Raw genomic sequence first — 21632 nt, 5'->3', positions numbered from 1 at the left:
TTTTTATCACACAGTGTTTCTATTGGATCTGATCTCTAACTTTACCGACCACAACATGCAAGAGCAGTGGCAGCAGTACACTTTCACACAAAAAGTAGAAATTCCAGCCGGTTCTATTTTTAACAATACTTGAAAAAATCACACCCTGATTCTTGAAATCACAGACGTAGTTTATCCTTTATATTTTATTGAATCTTATATGAAGGGATTTCGTCCAATTTAGTATTTAAGCACCCCTTTTGTAAGTGCAACGCGCGACAAACTGAGTCTGAAGAAGCGTGCGACTGACGGGTATTCATCATTCATTCAATCAAGCCATTTATTTAGTTTGCTTGCTTGGACCTCTGGGATTAAGAAGGAAAATGACGGATTCACAGTTTCTCATCCCAAACACTGTACCAATTGTAAATCTTGATTGCAAGTCGGCGTTTGCAAACCTTACTGAAAAGGAGAAGAAATATGCACATTATCTCTCCAGAGCGTCGTGGAACGGTGGTTTGATATGTCTTCTACAGTGTTCGCCCGAGTCTCCAGTCATATTCGTCCTTCTGCAGAAGTTGTTCAGGGCTCAACCTGTTAAAGAATTTGAAGAAGCTGCTTTGAAGTCTGAAGTGTCCCTAGATGATTGGCAGGTAAAATACCTACCAACCATTATTCAAAGAAGACAAATGTTGTTGCAGTGTTTAGTTTGTAATGTTCGGTCTTCATAATTTGAAACTGGGAAACCAAAGGAATTTAATTATAATTGTATGTCCAATATGAATAGCACTGGATTGAGTAAATTTTTGGGTCATTTACATTTTTATTGTTATTGTTTTCCATATTGATTGAGCTAATTAATTTAAATTATTTGTTGATGACATACTTGTTCCACCATGACATGTACATTCTAGTTTAATGGTTTTAAATTTTTGATTATGTGAATTATATATTTAGCATTTAATACTTATTTTCTTTGTAGTCTTTCCTAACATACGCTGCTGCCTTCTATGGTAACCTTGGCAACTACAAGTCATTCGGTGACACAAAGTTTTTACCAAATCTACCAAAGGTAAAGTATGCAGGAACCTAGAAGTGTGCATTAAACATGACCAACAATTTTCATTATCACATTTTCCAATTAAACCTTTATTTTTTCTATTCAAAGGAAACATTTAAGAAAATTGTATGGACAAGCGCTGCATATGCAAAGGATGCAACTGGTGTGGAAAAGCTTTGGAATGTTTGCGGGGATGCCATGTATTCCCTAGAGAATAAGGAAAAACAATTTGGACTTGGAGATAAAGTAATGAATATTTGCAACTTAACTTATAATATACCATCTATGTTTTTTGGTGAATTTATTCTTTGTGAAAAACTAATTGTTCCAATCAGGTTCCGAATCCAGAAAGCCAGGGTCTTATAAGTCTAACATGGGGTTTAGAAGCAATGAGCTGTCTAGGACCCTGGTGACTTTACTGGAGTAAAACAGATGGTGCCATGTGTTCTAGGGGATAGATGGTTTAATATAGTGAAGAGTGTGCTTTTAGACCAAATTATTAAGAGATATCACAGTAAAATGTTTGGATCGGTAAATTAATCTGGTATGGTGACCTCAAGTAGTGTCAGATGACAAAAGGAATTTCCATTCCCTTCTTCCCCTCCCCCTTCTGGCACTGCCATTGAGTATTTTACATAATATGCAATAATGTATTATTATTTATTTTAGTGAATGTATTTCTTAATTGCTTATATTTTTACTTTATTTAAAAATATGTATATCCTTGACCCTTGACCCTTTTGACCTTTTTAGGGTATTACAACATACTTCTCAAGAAACTGCACCATGGAGGATGCTGAGCTGGCCCAGAAGTTTATGGGCGAAAAGGTTGGGAATTATGTATTGTGTAAAACTTGTATATTTATTTGATGAAGCTTGATGCAAATTTAGAGTACTATTAATTCTCTAATTTATAGAAGTTCCATTCAATTATTCCACCAATAAGTGTTACATATTTTTAACTAATAAGCATTTTTTTTTTCAGAACATAAGCCCATATAACACTCGCTTATTTAAGACCATTGGAGACGACAAGAAAGCAAGCTATGAAGTCAGACTGGCATCTGCTGAGGTTGCAAGTTAGTTAATAATTAGAACTCTTACAATTTTTCCCCTCTATCAATTGTTAGAAAACAAAATAAAAAAATATATCCACTTATTCCTACCCAGAGCAAAAGTTATTTTATATTTTTTTTATCAGGTGAAGGAAATCCATTTGGGAATTTTGAATTCAATGGCGTTAATTTTGCTGTGACCCAAGGTGATTACGCACCTCTGATGGCAAAAGTCGCAGACAGTTTATCAAAGGCAAAGGTGAAAGAAGAGTTTTTACATTTTTCCTACCAAAGGAGTAATAATTGTTTAATTGTTGTCCTTAAACTGTTAGTAAAGGGCAGGCCTTGCTGGTTAGCTGATCACTGATTGGATTACATCCTCATATTTGTGTCATTTTTGGTTATTGTTTTATAATTTATATAAAAAGTTAATACTAATTACATGCTAAAAACAGTACAATTCTCTGGCCTGTTTTCAGCATAATGCGCATTATCGGTTTAGTTTATCCAATATTATTATAGTAAATATAATTCTATTTTATTTATATCTTTATAGTTACATTCATTCTAATCATTTATTTACATATTTATTAATTGGTTGATTCATTTAAGCCATGAGTATCACTGTAGTTAGTTTTTCTTGTACTCTATAATATTTAAATTCCATGTATTTCCATGTAAATATTTGTAGGAATATGCAGCTAATGAGCATCAGGTTAAAATGTTGGAAGGCTATGTCAATAGTTTCACAACCGGCTCAATAGATGCTCACAAAGACGCCTCAAGAAACTGGATAAAAGACAAGGGACCAATAGTAGAAAAGTAAGAAATCATTTACTATGTACTATGTACAACGTACAACCCCAACTTGAAGACCTAAACTTTAAACACTATGTCAGCTTTCCAGAAGTATGCAAATATTACTCATAACATGTAATCCTTGCAAACATTTTGCATGCTTAGTTTTTGGAATTATAAAAATATTGTTCTGTTTTACAGCTACATTGGGTTCATCGAAAGCTACCGTGATCCCTATGGAGTGAGGGGCGAATGGGAAGGTATCTATGTATATTCCACATTTATATATTACATGATATGATACTTTTCATTTTATTGAATAAAGTGAATTTTTTTTATGATATACTGACATTTATGATGATATATATAATTATAATCTGTTTTTATGAAATAAGGTCTTGTGTCAATGGTCAACAAGGAGATGAGTGCCAAGTTTTCAAATTTAGTGGACCGATCAGAGACTTTGCTTCCTCTACTACCATGGACCAAAGACTATGAAAAGAACCAGTTCTTGAAACCCGATTTCACCTCTTTGGAAGTTTTATCCTTTGCTTCGAGTGGAATTCCCGCAGGCATCAACATACCGAACTGTAAGTCACTGCTCTGGAATGTATCTTTAAAGCCGAGAACTGATTGCGTCTGACAGTTGTTGGCCGACATGGTTCTACAGAGAACTTAATGCACAACAGCTCTTTTTAAATGATTACTTTTTAAGGAATAATCATCAAAGAACGTTGCGTGATCTAGCTCTCACAAGGAGTGGAGCTGGATTTGAATGGTCAGTGGTCATACGACTATTGTACAACGCAATGTGTGCGCAGCTTAAAAAAGACTGACTTTGTCTAATGGTCAGTGGTCATACGACTTGTACAATGCAATGTGTGCGCAGCTTAAAAAAGACTGAATAAAAAGATCAATTAGAGAGTATAATGCTGACAGCAGGCAGTAAACAGATTTTTTTGTTGCCAGTGCTGAGTCTATGGTCGGATTCATGATCAATGGTTTTTTTTTTCTAATTAGATGATGATATTCGACAAAATGATGGTTTCAAGAATGTATCACTAGGCAACGTGTTATCAGCGCATAGCAAAGGAGATAAAATTACTTTCCTTAATGAGTCGGATAAGGTGGGTTGTGCTTGGCAGTGTATTCAGTTATTACCGTAAACTGCGAATAGAAGCCCCATGGGTTTAATCTTCAGAAGAAGCCCATCTCGAAAAGAAGCCCCCTCTATTTAGTTTGCAGAAGTTATCTCAAAAAGAAGCCCATCTTGAGAAGAAGCCCATGGGCTTCCTATCAGGATAATATGGTTTTTTTTCGAGGTAGTACTTACATTCATACTGACATTATCTTTCATTATTATGATAGTGTGTCAGTATCAATATTATTTCATTTTACTACCATGGTGAAAATTTAAAAAAATATTACACAAAATTGTGAATTCTATTGTTGAAAAATGTCATATAGTAGCAACTAAAAAATTCATAGCATGTTTTTTGAAAAGAAGCCCTCCTCTTCAGTTTGCAAAATTAATCTCGAAAAGAAGCCCATCTCGAAAGAGGCCCGATATGAAAAGAGGCCCATCCAAGGGTCCTCAAAGGAAGATGAAGGCCAGGGCTTCTATTCAAGGTTTTAGATTATTCCACTCCTATATTTTCAAAGTAAAAATACTCCTTGTACATGCACATTAAAAGAACTTTATATTTTTAAAAGGTCTATTCCAAACGAAAAGGGTTTGGTGAGATCACATCAATTATGTTGTATTCCATTTTGTTTTTAATTCTAGAAACTATTTGCTAAACTCAAGTCTCCAGCATTTGAAGTCCAGGTTGGTCTTCATGAGCTCCTAGGTCATGGAAGCGGCAAGCTGTTTATAAAAAATAAGGATGGCTCCTTCAACTATGACCCAGAGGTCAAGAATCTTATCACTGGAGAAAAGGTATTTTAATAAATAAGATTGATTAATATTAAATTTAAATCATTGGACCTTGCGCTGAATATCTGGGGGCTCACTCCTAAATATTTCTATACAGGTAGGCACCGCATTTACAGGGGTATTTTGAGGACTTGGTAGCACAAGTGTGGGAATTTATGGAAGAGTTTCAGCATGTATAGGGTATATTTGCAAAGACTTGGAAGTGTGGGAAATAACTAGGTGAAATTGGTAGCTAAAGTTCCTGCTCTGTCCCGTATCAAAGTAGCATAATTTTTCACACAATTTTAGCGAAGATTTTTTGCTAACCTTCGTGCTAAACCTCTAAACCTACTGTTGATACATAGCCACGAACAGTATGGAATGCGAACAGACAGAACCGCGGTCTTATTCGCCATCGTTAACTCGTGCAAGTTTAATTTGGTAGGTTACATGGCTGTAATAGTAGTTCAGCCGACACCAGATTTTGGTAAATGGTAGTTCAAGTTTCTAATAATTTTCCGTAAAAGAAGTAGCACAAGTGTCTTGGAGTGGCTGCTGCACCTCTCTGTAAGGTTGGTATACAAGTGAGCTCCCCGGGGCTGGAAATTGTTGCTAAGGTCACAAAAAGTGAGACTGTAAACGTATGTAAACATATGTGATTTTGAGACTGCGTTTGCATTTATGGACAAACGCTTACTCCAGGCTCTGTTCTGATTGGTTATTTGTTAAGTCTGATTGACACTCCATTGGATAGTAAAGTATAAAGAGCATGTTTTGCATACAAATATATTATGAATAATAACAGCACCGTTACTTTGGAAACCATCACATTTTAAAAATCTAATTAATATTTGTGTTGATCACAGATTGCTACATGGTACCAGGAGGGGGAGACATGGGACAGTAAATTCTCAACCATGGCGTCCACATATGAAGAGTGCAGAGCTGAATGTGTTGGGTTATACCTTTGTCTTAATAGGGATATACTCAAGTGAGTAGCTACTAGGAAATTATAATTTCATTTTCTTCATCATCATTAGCATCATTATAATCATCTTAATTATCATTTGCTTGAGAGAAAATAGAATTGTCTAGCTTTGTTTTGATATAATACAAACAAGGAAACAAAATACTGTCACAGTAGTAAAATACAAATCTTGTATACAGAACTGCTTCATTAATAGTTAATTTAATACAGACATACATACATACAGTGTCGGCCTACTGTTATTGAGAGCTACTTAATTTCTTACCTATATACTTTCTTACCTATATCTCTGACTACCTGTATCTAATTTTAAAGATTCCTTTCCACCCACCTACCTAGGTCTACCTTTTATACTATGTCTTTGCATACTTCCCCCTTACTTTCTTACATACCTACCAACCTACCAATTTACAGATTGAAAGGTGAGCATTGGAGAATATATTCCCTTTTCAGTTTCAGACTGCCATAAATATGCTACTAGAATGGATTCTGAAACTGGCCAAATTCCTATTTATTTTTCAAATCCTAATTACGATGCCATCACCACTGCCCTTCTTCCACACATTTATGCATTTTCTTTTCACTACCCCTGATTCATTGTTTTCTTTTTATTCAAGGATATTTGGACATGAAGGCGAGGGCGCTGATGACATTTTGTACATCAATTGGTTGAATATGGTACGAGCTGGCCTCTTGGGTTTGGAGTTCTACACACCAGAAACTGATTCTTGGAGACAGGTTTGTGTGACATTGTACTTTTCACTGAGCAGTGGTGGCGCCAGAGATCTGCTGACGGGTGTCAGACATGTCTGACGGGGATTCAGGGTTGGTCAGGACCCAGATTAACTGATGGGGGTCAAGCAGGAGAGATTTTATGGTTTAGATTGACAAAAATTATGCTTTCATATAATAATCTAAAAATCACAATAACTTTAGTTGAATCGGTAAATTAATATTTGTAGTCGGAGAGCTCAAGTCTGATGACAACTGGTCCATGCTTGTCCGTGGCACCACCATTGATGCAGGGTTTTTTGCCGATTTGTTATTTGTCCATTCCAGCTCTTACAATCTACCAAATATGGAGTAATACTGTACTATAACATATTGTCTGGCTATCTCATCTAGGCCCACATGCAAGCTCGTTATGTGATTTTGCGTGTTCTACTGGAAGCAGGTCAGGGACTAGTGACCGTCACCTGGACAACTGGGGACGACGGGCAACCAGATGCAATTATCACGCTAGATCGCAGTAAGATCGAAACAGTTGGCAAGGAGGCAATTGGAACTTTCCTTAGAAATCTTCAGGTACTTTTGGTAAAAATTTAATAATAATATTGTGGTACATATGGTATGCATAATATTAAAATGATTTTTATATCTTTCTAATATTAAAATAATTACTGTATAATAGCCCTGCCATATTTGCACGTATGTCAGGATGTTGTAAGAATTCCCCTTTGGATAATATGAGATTTTCTTTTAGGTTTACAAGTCTACTGCAGACTTAGCAGGTGCCAAGGCATTTTATGGACGGTACTCAGCTGTCAACGATGACACTGCTGAGAAGTTTTACAGCTTACGTACTGTGGTGTTGTCAAGGAAACAGCCACGTAGGATGTTCGTACAGGTCAACACCAAATTGAGTGAAGGTATGTCAATCAGCTAGTCAAATGCTAGTACACATGCAGAGCGCATATGCATTTTCACAAACACACCCACAGACATACACACAATAAATCAAATCTAGATTAATATTACATTAATATAATTCTTATTACTATTATTTCAATATTTTTACAAATACTGTAATTTCATTCTTTTGAAATTTTTTTATTCAATCTTGAATAATACAGCCATATTACTAAATAATATTACTTAATTTTCAGGTGATTCAGTTGAGCTCTGCGTGTATGAAGCATCAGCGGAGGGCTTGATAAATTCATTCATCCAACGATTCACTGCGGATTACGAAGATACCGTGTACGAACTGTGGCAGAAGGATAAACCATTTTTCTAAGTGGCCTTAGGTCACCTGACAGATGACGAATGTTCCAGGAACTATTCCTGGTGCATTAGGTTTCAATTGTAATAACAAACGTAATAGAATTAATTAAAAATGATGATGATATTAATATAATATTATAATTATATTAATATTGTTATTACAGCAATATCGTCCCTATTTTTTATATTTAAAACAGGTTTTCGTTACAAGTGTCTAAACTATAAAACAAATAATCACAACTGAAATAAATAACATATAATACAAAACATCACAATAAACATGTTCTACAGTAAACAATTGTTAATAATAATATTACAATAATGAAAATAGATTAATATTTTTATTACAGCTGTATTGTCATTTTTTAATCTGATGTTCCATTATATAAAGATTTGTGGCACAAATATTCACATTTTTTATATCATGGTTTCATAAGCACATTATGTATTGAATCCCACTTGGAGATACAGTACACACTTTTATCAGGTACTGGTATGCATTGAACCCGAAGCCATTCAGGTAAAGGGACCTCAGGTACTGGTATGCATTGATCCCGAAGCCATTCAGATAAAGGGACCTCAGGTACTGGTATGCATTGATACCGTACCCATTCAGGTAATACCTTTGGATTGCATGACAACTGTAATGTCACATAATGTCGACAATGGTGAGTTCTTGTCTAAATTATAGGATGCAGTTTGGCCCAAAAACCTGTATATCGGTAATAGGAATTTTTAACGGCAAAATATGACAATAATCAAAGTTGTCAAACTTAGTTGAGAATGTGTTCACGTGCTTTTTTTAGTACTGGATTATATTAAGAATGGGTTTTAGAGCCCTTTCCATAGCACAGCATATCCATCAAGAGACAGACATTCTTAAATGATTCATAAGATTTGATGAAATATTCATTAAATACATCATAAGGTGTCTGGTATTTTCTCTGTGATTGGTTTGTGTTTTCTCTGTTCTGTACTGTATTCATTTTGGCATACAAAAAGAATGTTAATGAAAGTTGGCATTTGACTCAATAATTTATTATTAATGATCAGAAAATATATAGTGGAATTTTACTTATTACAACAATTATAAAAATATTTCGCATCTACATTTTTAAAACCTGATGAAACAGCTTATTGCACAATATGCTAAAACAGCACATTATTATTATACACATATATACCTCACATAACCCATTACAGGAGATTCATGATTAATCTATATTCAGATATTCAAAGCCACAACATTCTACCAAGTAAGCCCCTGGATGTGGAGAGACAAATGTTGGTAAAGCCATAATCGTATTAAGGAGATAGTAACTAAAGACCAAATTTTAGTAGACCATCCATCTACTCTTGTACAAACATGCTGATAATGATCAATGTTTTTTTCTTTTATTAGATATTTCATATTTTTTTCAACAAATTGTGCTAAAAAAAATTAAAGTTTTTTAATAGACATAATTAAAACTATGGAAAACTTATATTAAACTTTAATAGACATAATTAAAACTATGGAAAACTTATATTAAAACAAAATTATTTTTCATTACATAATAAAGATTAATGTTTGTCTGCAATCTCATCTAATATGCGAGGTAATTCTAGTATACTTTCAATTGTGTAGTGAGGCTTGGGACAAGTTGAATTCACAGGTGGTTGTCCACCTGGATTGACGAAGACAGTTGCACGACAATTTGAATTAATTCCACCTTGAATATCAGTAGCAAGACTATCTCCAATCATTACACACTCATCAGGGAAGACGGACAACATTTTAAATGATTTCTCAAAAATGGACGGATGGGGCTTAGGATGTGGTTCATCACCACTGATCACGATGCTTTCAAAATATTCTTCTGCACGGCATTGCTTTATCTTTGCTCGCTGGATGACAGAGTCTCCATTTGTTAAAAGGAGCAGCTTGTATTCTGATCTCAACTGCTTCAGGAGAGATTGCACTTCTTCGGTAAAAAAGATTCCCTCAATTCTGGTGTCCTTCCATAACTGGTAGATCTCGGACGATGTTTTTTGACAGGCATTGTCACTCAAAGCGGTCTGCCATAGACTGGTTCTCCAATCATCTGCTGACTTGATACCATCTGGATCAATTTCCTTTTCTTTTAATAACTTTTGGAAATGTTTAATTACTGCTTTAGGATCACAGTTTTTGCAGTTGGTGGACAGATAATGTTCAACCTGGAAAAAAGAAAAGAAAAACTTTTATTCTGAATCAATATTTTTCAACAGTTTGCAATTTTTCATTGCTTACAAAATAGACAGTTTGCTATTGGTGTACACCAGTCTTTAAAAAAAAAAAACAAATTTTGATTGGCTAATTATTTCCCTAACCTAATCCAATCCTAACAATTCACTCACTGCACTGGGGCCCAGTGCAGTGAATTATAAAGGAAGACAGGTGTAACAATAGATAGCCACTGCCTATAAAATAAGCTAGGCGCCAGGTGGAAGGGATAGCAGTGATGCTTATCTTGACGTTCGGTTCGATGGTAGGCCCTAGACATGCTCTGCTTAGCCGGCTCGGCAGTGGCAGCCTACACTCGCTCGGCTCGGCCAGCTGAGTTAGCTACGCGCTAACGGCCCTGCAGCACTTTTACGGTACCTCACCTTTGAATATGCGTTAACGTCTGCTCCTTTTGTGTCAACAAGAGTGTTATCAAGGTCTAATAATAAACCTTTAATATGAGAGCCAGTCATGGTAACAAAACATTAATAGTATAATACTCTTAAAATAAATAACAAGATACACGAGTGCAGCTCATGTGATGTGTGTACAGTAAAGAGAATGTTCTATAGACGAAACTTGATTACAATTTATAATACAAAGATCGTTCTGATCCGTATAATGTACTTGTTTTATGTGAATTTACCTTGGCGTACTCATTCTTCGACGGGAATATTAATATTTATTTTAATAATAACGTATATATTTAATATATTTTATAATATATTTATCTTTTCAAAATAATTAATTTTACTTAAGGTTTCCATGAATGTTGGCATTATGTCAATTGTTTAATTTTCACCTGTTTCTAATGCTATTAAAATATACTTACCGAATAAATAAATAAATGGAATAGACCATTGTCTGGCGCGCTACTCTGAAACTGCGCAATTTCATTCGACCGAAGAAATCAAAATACCCTGTATTGTACATTGGCAAATACAGATTTATTACTGAAAATTGAACAAACTCCCATCCTAGAAAGAAAATTACACTACTTAAGACAGTACTAATTAATATTCTGATCAGTTAACTAAACTTTGGTAAGTAAGAAACTAGCTACCGACCGTTGAAACTTAGCCTAGCCTAGTCCTAGCTTCATTTGTTGATGAAAGACGTGGTTGTTACTGCTGAATGATTTTACCCAGTCTGGACCTGTCTGTAAACTGACTCCTAGTCCCAGGCCAGGCTAGGAAGTTACAACTACTGTATATTCTAATGTTTATTTGATTTCTAGATAATGGCAATGCAGGTAGAACAGCAACAGGAAGAAATACAAGAGGATTTTGGTCCATTATCTATTGGAAGATTGGAGGTAAAAAACAGTGTTTTATCGGTAAACTCAATCAACCAACACAACAGTAAATAAATTAAAAATAGGTTATTTTACCATTACTAGGCCTACAGATACTACTACCAGGCCTAGTTACTTTAGGAAAGCATGCAAAGTGAATTGTTAAATGGTAAACTAATTTTGTTATTTAATTAGGCCAATGGTATCAGCAGTAATGATGTAAAAAAATTAGAAGATCATGGTTACCACACAGTAGAAGCAGTTGCATACGCCACAAAAAAAGAACTTTGTAATGTGAAGGGAATAAGTGAAGCCAAAGCAGAAAAAATAAAGGTAACTATAATGTTGTGCATCCGTTCAATTCAAAGGCTATATTTATTATTAATACTTCTATCTACATGCTACCACAGACTGTTTTTTTATACTAAATTAGCGACAACAAGCATCGCCTAACTAGTCCCTGAATACTTATTAGCAACAACAACTCCTTTACTTGAACAAGTCAGCTAAACCATCAACAAGAAAAAATGTAATGAAGGGTGTTGAATTGTAAATAGCATTCACTTTTCTGTATTCTTGTGTTGGTAATTGTACATACAGTAGATCTGTTTGCCTTATTTATTACATTATTAAGTTGTATTGATAAAATTACATTATATTCATTCTAGAATGAAGCAATGAAATTAGTACCCATGGGTTTCACAACAGCAACACAGTTCCACCAGCAAAGGTCTGAAATCATTCAAGTTACAACAGGATCAAAGGAATTAGATAAATTATTACAAGGTAACTGTCTAATCTTGCCTTAAAAATTGTTTTCATCTTTTTAATAAAATGCTCTTCAATTATACTGACTCAGTACATTTGTAACACAGGCAAATGAAAATGTTAATCATCTTCAAGTGGTTTTCAACTGCCCCAGCCAAAGGTTCTCATCTACTCAATTCTTCCAGCCACTAACTTACTTTATTACTAGTTTCGTCACTCAATGTTGATTCTTTGGGTGCTATAGGGCAGAGACCCCATCCTCATCCTAAATGGCAATAAAGATACTCTCATTTTTTTTTTCTTGTATTTTTGTTTATAGGTGGAATTGAAACCGGCTCAATAACTGAAATCTTTGGTGAATTTAGGACAGGAAAAACTCAGCTCTGTCACACAATGGCTGTCACATGTCAGGTTAGAAATTATTATAAGAATCATGATTATCATGATGATGGTAAAAATGATTTTTAAGAAGTTTTTAAAAAGTTTTAATTATATAACTCTGTAATGTGATATATCACATTTAAACTATTATAGACATTGATTTTATATGATTTGTGATATTAGCTAAAGTTATCGTTTGAAAGTATATTTAAAAAAGTAGAATTAAAAATAGTTTGACGTTTTAAAATTATCCACAGTCAATTTAGGTTTAATTATTACTCTAGTAAAATCATTACCTTTCATGCAAGCTATGATTTTTTATTATTTCAGTTACCAATTGATAATGGTGGTGGAGAGGGTAAATGCCTGTATATTGATACTGAGGGTACATTTAGGCCAGAGAGGTTAATAGCAGTAGCAGAGAGGTAAATAGAATGCTTGACAGGTTGTTAGTGTACTTAACATAAATTAGATGTAGCCTAATGATGGTGTTGAATTATCTTTGTTGTACATTATATATATATATATATATATATATATATATATATATATATATATATCCTTTTTGTTCCTATTTTTCCTTTTGTATTCATTTTACCTTTTGTATCTATGAAACGCTTTTCCACAAATATTTCTTTTTTTGTGGGATGTAAAGGCCAACTCCGACAGCGTCGGCCGACGCAGCCCGACGCGATTTGTTGTCGCGTCGGGTCTGTGTGAGTTGAACGCAGACGCGATGGTGTGCGTCGGGGGCAGTCGCGTAGTAGAATATTAAACGTGTTTAATATTTCTCACGACGGCTTAAGACTGTCCCCGACGATAAATCGGGTCGGGCTGCGTCGGCCGACGCTGTCTGAGTTGGCCTTTAGTTGTTGATCCCATATGCATAATTGCCTTCAAACAAATATTTTGGTTAATGTATATTTTTACATTTCCTTATACCGTATTTATATTTAGGTATAATCTAAATGGTAGTGATGTCTTGGACAACGTGGCCTATGCTAGAGCATATAACAGTGATCATCAGACACAATTATTGATGCAGGCCGCAGCCATGATGTCAGAGTCTAGGTAATTAAAATGAGCAATAACTGAATTCCTTGGTCTGTCTCATTAAGACCTGATCATTTTATTTATTTTTTGGTTGCTTGTATGCCTGAGAAATGTCTAATAAATAAAAAAAATAAATAATTTTTTTTTTTCTTTATAAATGAGCAAATCAATATTTTTAGTTTTCCAGATTTTACCAGATAGCATAACTGGAAAAGTGATTGCTTATTTTGATGCATTAATTCCTGTTGTTTTACCTTGTAGGTATGCACTTTTGATAGTGGACAGCGCCACCGCTCTGTACAGGACTGACTACAGTGGACGTGGTGAGTTGGCAGCCAGACAGATGCACTTAGCACGTTTCCTTAGGACACTTCTAAGATTAGCTGACGAGGTAACTATTCATTTGCTTAATAAATTTTTATTTGTATATATTTACTGTATTATTATTGATTGCATTGAAATCATTGTCTGACTCGGTCCTGTAGCAATCAAAGTGAAATTAATTTTCAATACTTTTTTGGGGGGCTTTTAGATGTCGAAACGACCATTTTGTCGTTGTCACATGACCAAGTTTATTGGTATAATCACATGACCACAGGCTGTTGTAAATCCAACTGTAAATCATATCTGTAATCTGGGTGTATTGCACCTTCCAGAGTGTCAGCCAGATTTAAGCAATGACCAGTCAAAATGTGTTTTGCTTGGTTACAGTATGGTGTTGCCGTAGTGATAACAAATCAAGTGGTAGCCCAGGTGGATGGTGCAGCCATGTTTACAGCTGACCCTAAGAAACCAATTGGTGGCAACATCATGGCTCATGCCTCGACTACAAGGTCAGTGTTACATTCAGTGCGGCTTTGGCTTAGTTTTTAACATGCTTATTTCCAAATCTCAGTGTTTGCTTCCACATTCTGAAAATGGCATATTTTTCTCATGGACTTTATGCTGAGATTGAGAAGTATATGATTACTCACTACTGTAAACATGATTTTTATTTTCAATTTGTGTTTGAATTTTTTAGATTGTATCTAAGGAAAGGTCGTGGCGAAACAAGGATCTGTAAAATCTACGACTCGCCTTGCTTACCGGAATCAGAGGCGATGTTTGCAATCTTGAAAGATGGAGTTGGAGATCCTAAAGATTGAACAATTTCAAACCATGCCAATAGACATTAGCTGTATGTTCTTTGTGTACAATTGCTGGATGTATGAAATGTTAACCTAGGAAAGCACTTCAGAAAAAGTATACACTAGAAAGCCTGTCTAGTCTATCAAATTTTATTTTACTAAAATATGTGCATGCCTAAATATATAGGCACATCATGACCATATATGGGCACATTATGACCATATATAGGCACATCCTGACTATGGGCACATCTTGACTATATATGGGCATACAACAGTTTTTTGTCAAAGAAAATTTGATAGTGTGGGCAGAGCCTAAGTCTGATCTGATGTCTTTTCAGTCAAAATATTTATTAATTAAATTTAATTAATTGGGCAAAAATTACATCAAGGATGATGAAAAGTAGTATTAAAGATGCATTCACACTGAATCAGAATTTTCAGACCAGGAAGCTGTTGCATGCCCATATATAATCATGATGTGCCTATATATGATCATGATATGATGGCATCATGACCATATTTACACATGTTGTTGTCATAAAATTTGATAGTCTGGACAGGGCTGAACTCAAACATTGAGCAAGATTTCTACCCTCTGGAGGTTTTTCATAAATATACTGTAGTTCACTAAACAAGGTAGAAAAAATCGCCTACTCCGTTGATTTTTCAAAAAAATATTCTCGCCAAGTAATAGCCTTAAATTTTAATACTGTTCCAAATATATTTTTTGCGTTAATCTTTAATTGGTTGGTACTGTAGGATTTTTTTAGTACTGTATAAAATGGTCAGAAGTCGCTTATTATTTATTAGTATTTACTTTCTTTGGGACTGCGCCATCAACGAGTGATTTAAATCGAGGGCAATGGCCAATTTGAACAAGAACATATAGGTCAAATTTATTTTGGATTCAACACATGCTAAGTGCATTAATGAATTATCTTTCATATAATTTTCTGAATATGCAATTTTGGTCTGGAACCATGGATATGTAAACAATGGGTCTAAATAGGTATGCATCTATCATTAATTTAATTTATCCTCTTTTGAATGAGCTGTTCAATGTAATACTGTAATTTATCTTTTTAGGGATTTCTTGTGTCAACTTTCTTGAGCATAAAAAATATATATATAATTTGATGCACTGTTTGTAATACAGTATTCTAATAAATATGTAATTACAGTACAAATATAGTACAGTATTTACATTACATTGAATGACGGAATGTGTTTTTTTTTTGTATAGAGTATACTGTATGTTAAGTACCCTTATTGTTCATATTTCCCTTGTTTGTTAAAATGCACTTGTGTATAATTATATAAAATATAGTATAGAAAAAGATTGTTTTGTGTCCTTCCTTTGAGTATGCATTTGCCCATATACTTGTTTAAAACTTGTTTAAGTTCAACCTAATGGATTATGTTGCTAATACAGATATAATGCAGGAAACGCTTTTGTTGTAATTTATCCAGATAACTACAGTACAATACATGACATTACACAAAAAATGTCTATCGCCCTCTGTATTGATGGCGTGATACGCACGCACGCGAACATACATCTCGTCAACTCTTGATCTCGTACGTAGCCATTTTATCACTGATTTCCAAATCAAGTTTCGACAGTACAGTATTACACTATTATTCGATATTATTCCAATCAGAGAATTTTAAAATGACACTCTTTCGTCTGCTTAAAGTTGGCAGTGTTATGAGACAGATACACAGAGGAAATAGATCAACCACAGCACCTTTAAAAACGCTGTCTTGGCAGGTACGGGTGGATTTTGATTGATTCATGCCGCACATGGCCATGCATGATGATCGGGCAGACGGTGTGGTTTCACAGGCGGTGTGCCATTCACGTTGGCCGGTGGCGTTTTTATATAAAATCCTTTCTGATTTTTATGACTAGGCTAGTCCCCTAGGTCTATTCTCTAAGTATAATTCATAATCATAGGATTATGATTATATCTATGAATTACTGTATATGGAATAGGCCTCCTAAGTTACGTATACCAAACCGCGAATGAGGTAAGCAAAACAAGCATCCTTGTTTCACGTCTTAGTTTACTGTTTAATAAAATAAAAATATATATACTTTCATATAAATCTGGACATTATAAATATAAGTTCACTTGAATGAAGCATTATTAATATTGATTTACAGTATACAAATTAGTACATTTCTTTTCCCAGGATTCTGTTGCTGGGCTGGTATTGATGTCTGTTGGTTGCTGTGCTCTTCCTGCTTGGCTGATGGTCACTCGTCCTAAACCACTTCCAGAGAATAGGCCATACATCTAGATTTACCAACGTACTACAGATCAGTGAAAGTGTGCATCTTCTGGTCTTCCCACTCGTCGTCATAGGCCGGGATTTATCAAACAGTTGCTGATATCAAAAGCTAGTGTCTGTCTTAGTACTAGAAAGATATCCAGAAAAAAATTCCAGGAAGTTATAAACTGTCATTGGTGCTAACGCCTAGTAGAGTAGGCATGTCAAATCAAATGATTTATTTTATATGCTGAATAATAGTGTTTTGAAGGATTTGTTTTAATGGATGTTATTATTAGACCTAATGCTTTCAATTAATCATTCATTAACACCTTGAGAAATTTGCCAAAATGAAATTAAAACAACCACTTGTTGATGTTTACTGAAGCATATTATGGAATTGGTTTTGTTTATGTATACAGTCAGTTTATTCAACTGAGGCAATCCTTCACTTTCGGATATAAAATATTTAATTATTATCCCAAATACTTCAGGGGTATATATCTGTCTCTTATACACATCTAGATGTGTATAAGAGACAGATATATATATATATATTATAAATCATTTCCTATTACAGTATAAGAAAATGCACTCAGTGATTTGGCAAGGGTTGGTTCGGATTGGAACATTTTCGTGAAAGAAAATGCACCAGCTTAAATAGGATATGTATTTTCCGGACCAGAATACTGTACAATTTTCTAAACAAAGCTAGAGAATTTCCTTTGAAAGAGCTTTGGAACTTTATTCATTTAATTGGTGGGTCACAATTTTGGGCCAGAGGTACCGGTAGGGAATATCTTGACTGGAATTGTGAATGATCTTACTCTTGCTAATTTCCAGCCAACACCAGGAAATACCTCATGGAATGAAATCCTCTATTTGAAACAATGAAATACCCCCTTGAATAAAGTGACATTGGGCTATATTTAAAATGAATGCGAGTAACTCTAGACTGTAGCTCCGACGATTTGGGGGAGGAGCCTATTAACTTTTGCTGGTTTGTTCTACCTAAAGAGGGCGTCGATATCTGAAGTTAATTTATTCCATTTGCAAAGCAACACACGACACTTGTCTGACGCTAATACAGTATATAACGTCTTTATTCTTCTACAATGAGCACTATATCTTAGTATTTTGTCTATTGTTTATATTCATGTCAATGCATTCACAATTTCTTTTTTCATGATTACTCTAGATAACAACCAAACACATTAATATTTCTATTCAGAATTGTCATCGTTGTCTCTTCTCTTATATTCCGGGACATGATTGAAGAACCAATTTGGGTACAGGGTGACTGTACACAGAAAAGATGTGAATCCGATAATAGTCTCCGCTGCACTTAACCCAGCTCTTGGCTTTTCCTGAAAATACAATGTTGACACTATAAGTTGAAAAGCTGACTAGCATCGATACATATGTGGCTATATAGCTTAGACCATGGAGGTATTAATACAATACCAATACTCAATAATACCTCCATGGCTTAGACCTAGGCCTAGAAAGAATAATGTGCCTTTATATTACTCTCATTGTTCCTTATATTTTACAGCATCCTGCTTTCAACCAAATAATGAAACCCAAATCAATCAATCAATCACTAACAGAATTTACGCAATTTTAATATGCCTACGGATAAATATGTAGGTAGGCCTGTTGCTATATGATTATTAACATGACAGGTAGGCCTTGGCTATATTAATAATATTATTATTATTATCAACGAAAAAGAAGCATAAAGAAAGTTGATGTATACCATTGTGCTTTGATATTGTGAATTACGCCTCACTTGTGTCGAACGTCGAATGGCAGGATGTGATAAGACCGTAGCTACAAGTCGTTTTGCAAACATCGCTAAGATGTCTTCGATACCCAAACCAAGGAGGGGTTCGGAAAAATAATCTGATGAACTTGAATTTTAAGCTCAAGAGTGAAAGTTTAATGTTTTCTTTTGACTTAAATTATCACTAGGGATACCCATGCGCAAAATAGCCGCGCGGAGACGCGAACAGCGCATACACATGCGCCGCGCATAATACAAACGGAGGGAAAAGTTTCGCGCCAAATTTCCATCCGATGATACCACAGTTTTATGTTTTACTTCTTCCATTCAAGAGAGCGGCTCGCGCGCGTGGTACATGTGGCTATCTGATCGACATCAAAATTATTGCTCTGTACTTGTTCATTGGCTGTTTTCAACTTTTAATGTTGTGCATTCTAATTTAAACTTGGTAGTTTTTAATCTTAAGCTTTGTATAATTATTCCTTATATACTGTATATTGATTCGATTTGTCCATTTTAACTTTTGTAAAGCGCATTGTTTTTATTGAAAATGCGCTATAACCACCTAAATTATTATTATTATTATAATTTATTATCATTAATATATATATATATATACATATATATTATTATTATTATTATTATTATTATTATTATTATTATTATTAACAACCGAAGCGTGCATCTCGTTGTCACTTGAACTGGAGATCTATAAGTTCTATGATGTTTTTGAGAGAATTTGCTAGTGGTGGACAAAAAGTATGTGGCGGCTGAAAAAAAAATGTGGTAGTATCGTATATATGTATGTTTTCGTTTAAGTATGAACTATATAAATAGAAGTGTACCATTGTTTTCATAATTATACAAACATGTAGGTCTATCCAATATTACACGTTATACATTTGCAACTGATCCAGCAAGTAATCAGTAGGACGACACCTATTGGCAGTGGATGACGATTTCATGTTTCGTAACTGAGAGAACCACTCTAGTTTATAGGATATGTATACAGGGTCTTTGGATTTAAAATAGCCTTATCAATTTACTTTCCTTGCTTCGAAATATTTACCTTAAAATTTAACTGTTTTAATAATATTATTATATTATTCACATCATAATCATAATCTGCCTACACGTTTGACATCGACACACGAATTTGTCGGTCACACGTCGATTTTGATTGGTTAACGATGACCTGAGCTTTCAATAGACATTGAAGTTTCAAAATTAGCAAATGATAAAGTATGTTTTTCGCCGCTGGAATTGAGTCATCGGTAGAATTTATCAGGAGGGTTCTTTACTAGGATTTATACATTGCCTAGTTCATTTGGAAACCTCTCTCCACGGCAGATGTTGAGTTAAAGACGATAATTGTAGGATATTTAAGATATTTTGTTTGTTTTGTGTGGTAAGTTGATTAATTTTGTGAGTTTTACATGGCTTCCGTCCCAAAGGGAAATTGACTCTTTCGTTCTTGTCGAATTGTCGTTGTGCTACCCCCAAACCTAGCCTAGACAACGTCTAGGCTAAGCTCACTGCAGCTGACTCGTCAGCAGCGGCGCAGGTGGCTGTTCGCTAGGCTTGCGCTGTGCTCGCGGAACAAGTTTGGTGTTTAGATTATTATTTTGATCAGTTGTGATACATTCGTGTGGTCTAATGTGTAGAAAAGTCCTGTAGATATTTATAGAGAGATAGGCCTGCATCTTGTCGATACACAAAACATGAAAAAATATTTGGACCACAAAGATCATACACGTACGTACATACAGGACAACCTCACCATCAATCTGCTAGGCATACGGGTCAAGACATACAACAGAGAGTAGGTGGTCACAGAAACGAGTTCATTTTCTACTAAAAATATAAAAAGTTATACTTTCCATAATTATAATTTATAAATTGAATAAAAAATTTATAGTTTTGTTGAACTTTATGTCTATTATAAACTGAAAGTTGACTACCAATACCATCCACCTAAATTTTCTTGTCTCATTTTGTGTTTAATAAAATAATATAATTTCAATTGTATATTAGTGTATTTGATAATAAAACAGAATATTTTAGAATTGGACTAGGCCTATGGCCTATCAGAATTCCATCATGCTTTCACGGTATATATACACAGGACTGAAAAAAGTTTGTTCTTTCAACCATAACAATTACACCTTATAAAATACCTTAAGCACCAAAATGTTACATCTTTACATGGTGCAACCAACAATGCTGAATGACTCTTCTGGAGGCTTTTTCATTTTAGGGCACATAGAAAAAATTGTTAGATTATCACTCCCGCTGTGTTAAAAATTTGGGAAATATCGATGTGGGAATATAAAAAAAAATAGTTTTTTGCCTCATTTATTTCAACAGCTTAAAAAAACAATGCAATTTCGTGACTGGAAATACATATTCATTATAAAACAATCAAACTGAACCAGTTTTTATACAATATTGCCAAATAAAAACAGTCCCTCCCTCATCAATAATAAAATAAACAATATTCTATTGTTACGATTTAAAAAAAAAAAAAAAAACCTCCTGCCCTCATCACTTTTTTTTTTTTAAAGAGCAATAAATCTAATCATTTTTTCTATGTGCCCTTAAGAATGCATCCAGGGATGTGCATTTGTGCTTTCACACTGTTTTTCTAGCCCAGGCTGTACTGTACATAACACAGTACTAAGTAGTGTGCCTTGAAAGAGTAATGTTTGATGATTTTCTATCACCTGTCTGATCATCCATCCAAGGTCATGACCCTAACTTATGGACAAGTGGCCTTTAAAGCCCCATTCCCGGCAAAATTTCAATTTAAAAAAAAAATCTAATTTTTGTATAATGTTATAAAGATTTATAAATATAATACGGAATTGCTAGTTTAACTGAATTTAGACATTCCTAAGAATGA

The 21632-nt window shown here is 34.5% G+C and overlaps 4 protein-coding genes across 4 annotated transcripts in view; 3 read left to right on the top strand and 1 right to left on the bottom strand.

The window, feature by feature from the left end:
- Window positions 1–60: 60 nt before the first annotated feature.
- On the top strand, window positions 61–8737 carry LOC117123902 (dipeptidyl peptidase 3-like). The gene is made up of 16 exons (XM_033269966.1): window positions 61–632; window positions 962–1051; window positions 1148–1285; window positions 1793–1867; window positions 2025–2118; window positions 2241–2353; window positions 2786–2916; window positions 3094–3152; window positions 3288–3482; window positions 3913–4019; window positions 4679–4831; window positions 5674–5798; window positions 6413–6533; window positions 6921–7100; window positions 7279–7444; window positions 7682–8737. Exons 1-16 carry the CDS (start codon window positions 363–365, stop codon window positions 7810–7812), a joined length of 2148 nt encoding a protein of 715 aa, XP_033125857.1. The 5' UTR covers window positions 61–362; the 3' UTR covers window positions 7813–8737.
- A 181-nt stretch (window positions 8738–8918) lies between these two features.
- LOC117123904 (N-acylneuraminate-9-phosphatase-like) lies at window positions 8919–10632 on the bottom strand. The gene is made up of 2 exons (XM_033269969.1): window positions 10428–10632; window positions 8919–9998 (listed from the first exon to the last, which is right to left on the bottom strand). The coding sequence occupies exons 1-2, from the start codon at window positions 10515–10517 to the stop codon at window positions 9363–9365; spliced, it is 726 nt and encodes a 241-aa protein (XP_033125860.1). The 5' UTR covers window positions 10518–10632; the 3' UTR covers window positions 8919–9362.
- Window positions 10633–10915: 283 nt separating this feature from the next.
- On the top strand, window positions 10916–15861 carry LOC117123955 (DNA repair protein RAD51 homolog B-like). The gene is made up of 10 exons (XM_033270053.1): window positions 10916–11087; window positions 11282–11359; window positions 11534–11671; window positions 12007–12124; window positions 12426–12517; window positions 12818–12912; window positions 13445–13558; window positions 13802–13931; window positions 14252–14373; window positions 14562–15861. The coding sequence occupies exons 2-10, from the start codon at window positions 11285–11287 to the stop codon at window positions 14683–14685; spliced, it is 1008 nt and encodes a 335-aa protein (XP_033125944.1). The 5' UTR covers window positions 10916–11087; window positions 11282–11284; the 3' UTR covers window positions 14686–15861.
- A 4091-nt stretch (window positions 15862–19952) lies between these two features.
- Window positions 19953–21632, top strand: part of LOC117123972 (girdin-like) — a 65619-nt gene continuing 63939 nt past the window's right edge. The window contains exon 1 of the mRNA XM_033270072.1: window positions 19953–20138. The gene's annotated coding sequence lies outside the window, so the exon portion shown is untranslated. The remainder of the gene's footprint in view (window positions 20139–21632) is intronic.

This window comes from Anneissia japonica, unplaced genomic scaffold, assembly GCF_011630105.1.
Source record: "Anneissia japonica isolate Jap-2015-1 unplaced genomic scaffold, ASM1163010v1 scaffold287736_len1891122_cov214, whole genome shotgun sequence".
NCBI lineage: Eukaryota > Metazoa > Echinodermata > Crinoidea > Comatulida > Comatulidae > Anneissia > Anneissia japonica.
Note: the sequence above shows the minus strand (reverse complement) of the source record. Positions and strands in the feature narration are given on the sequence as shown.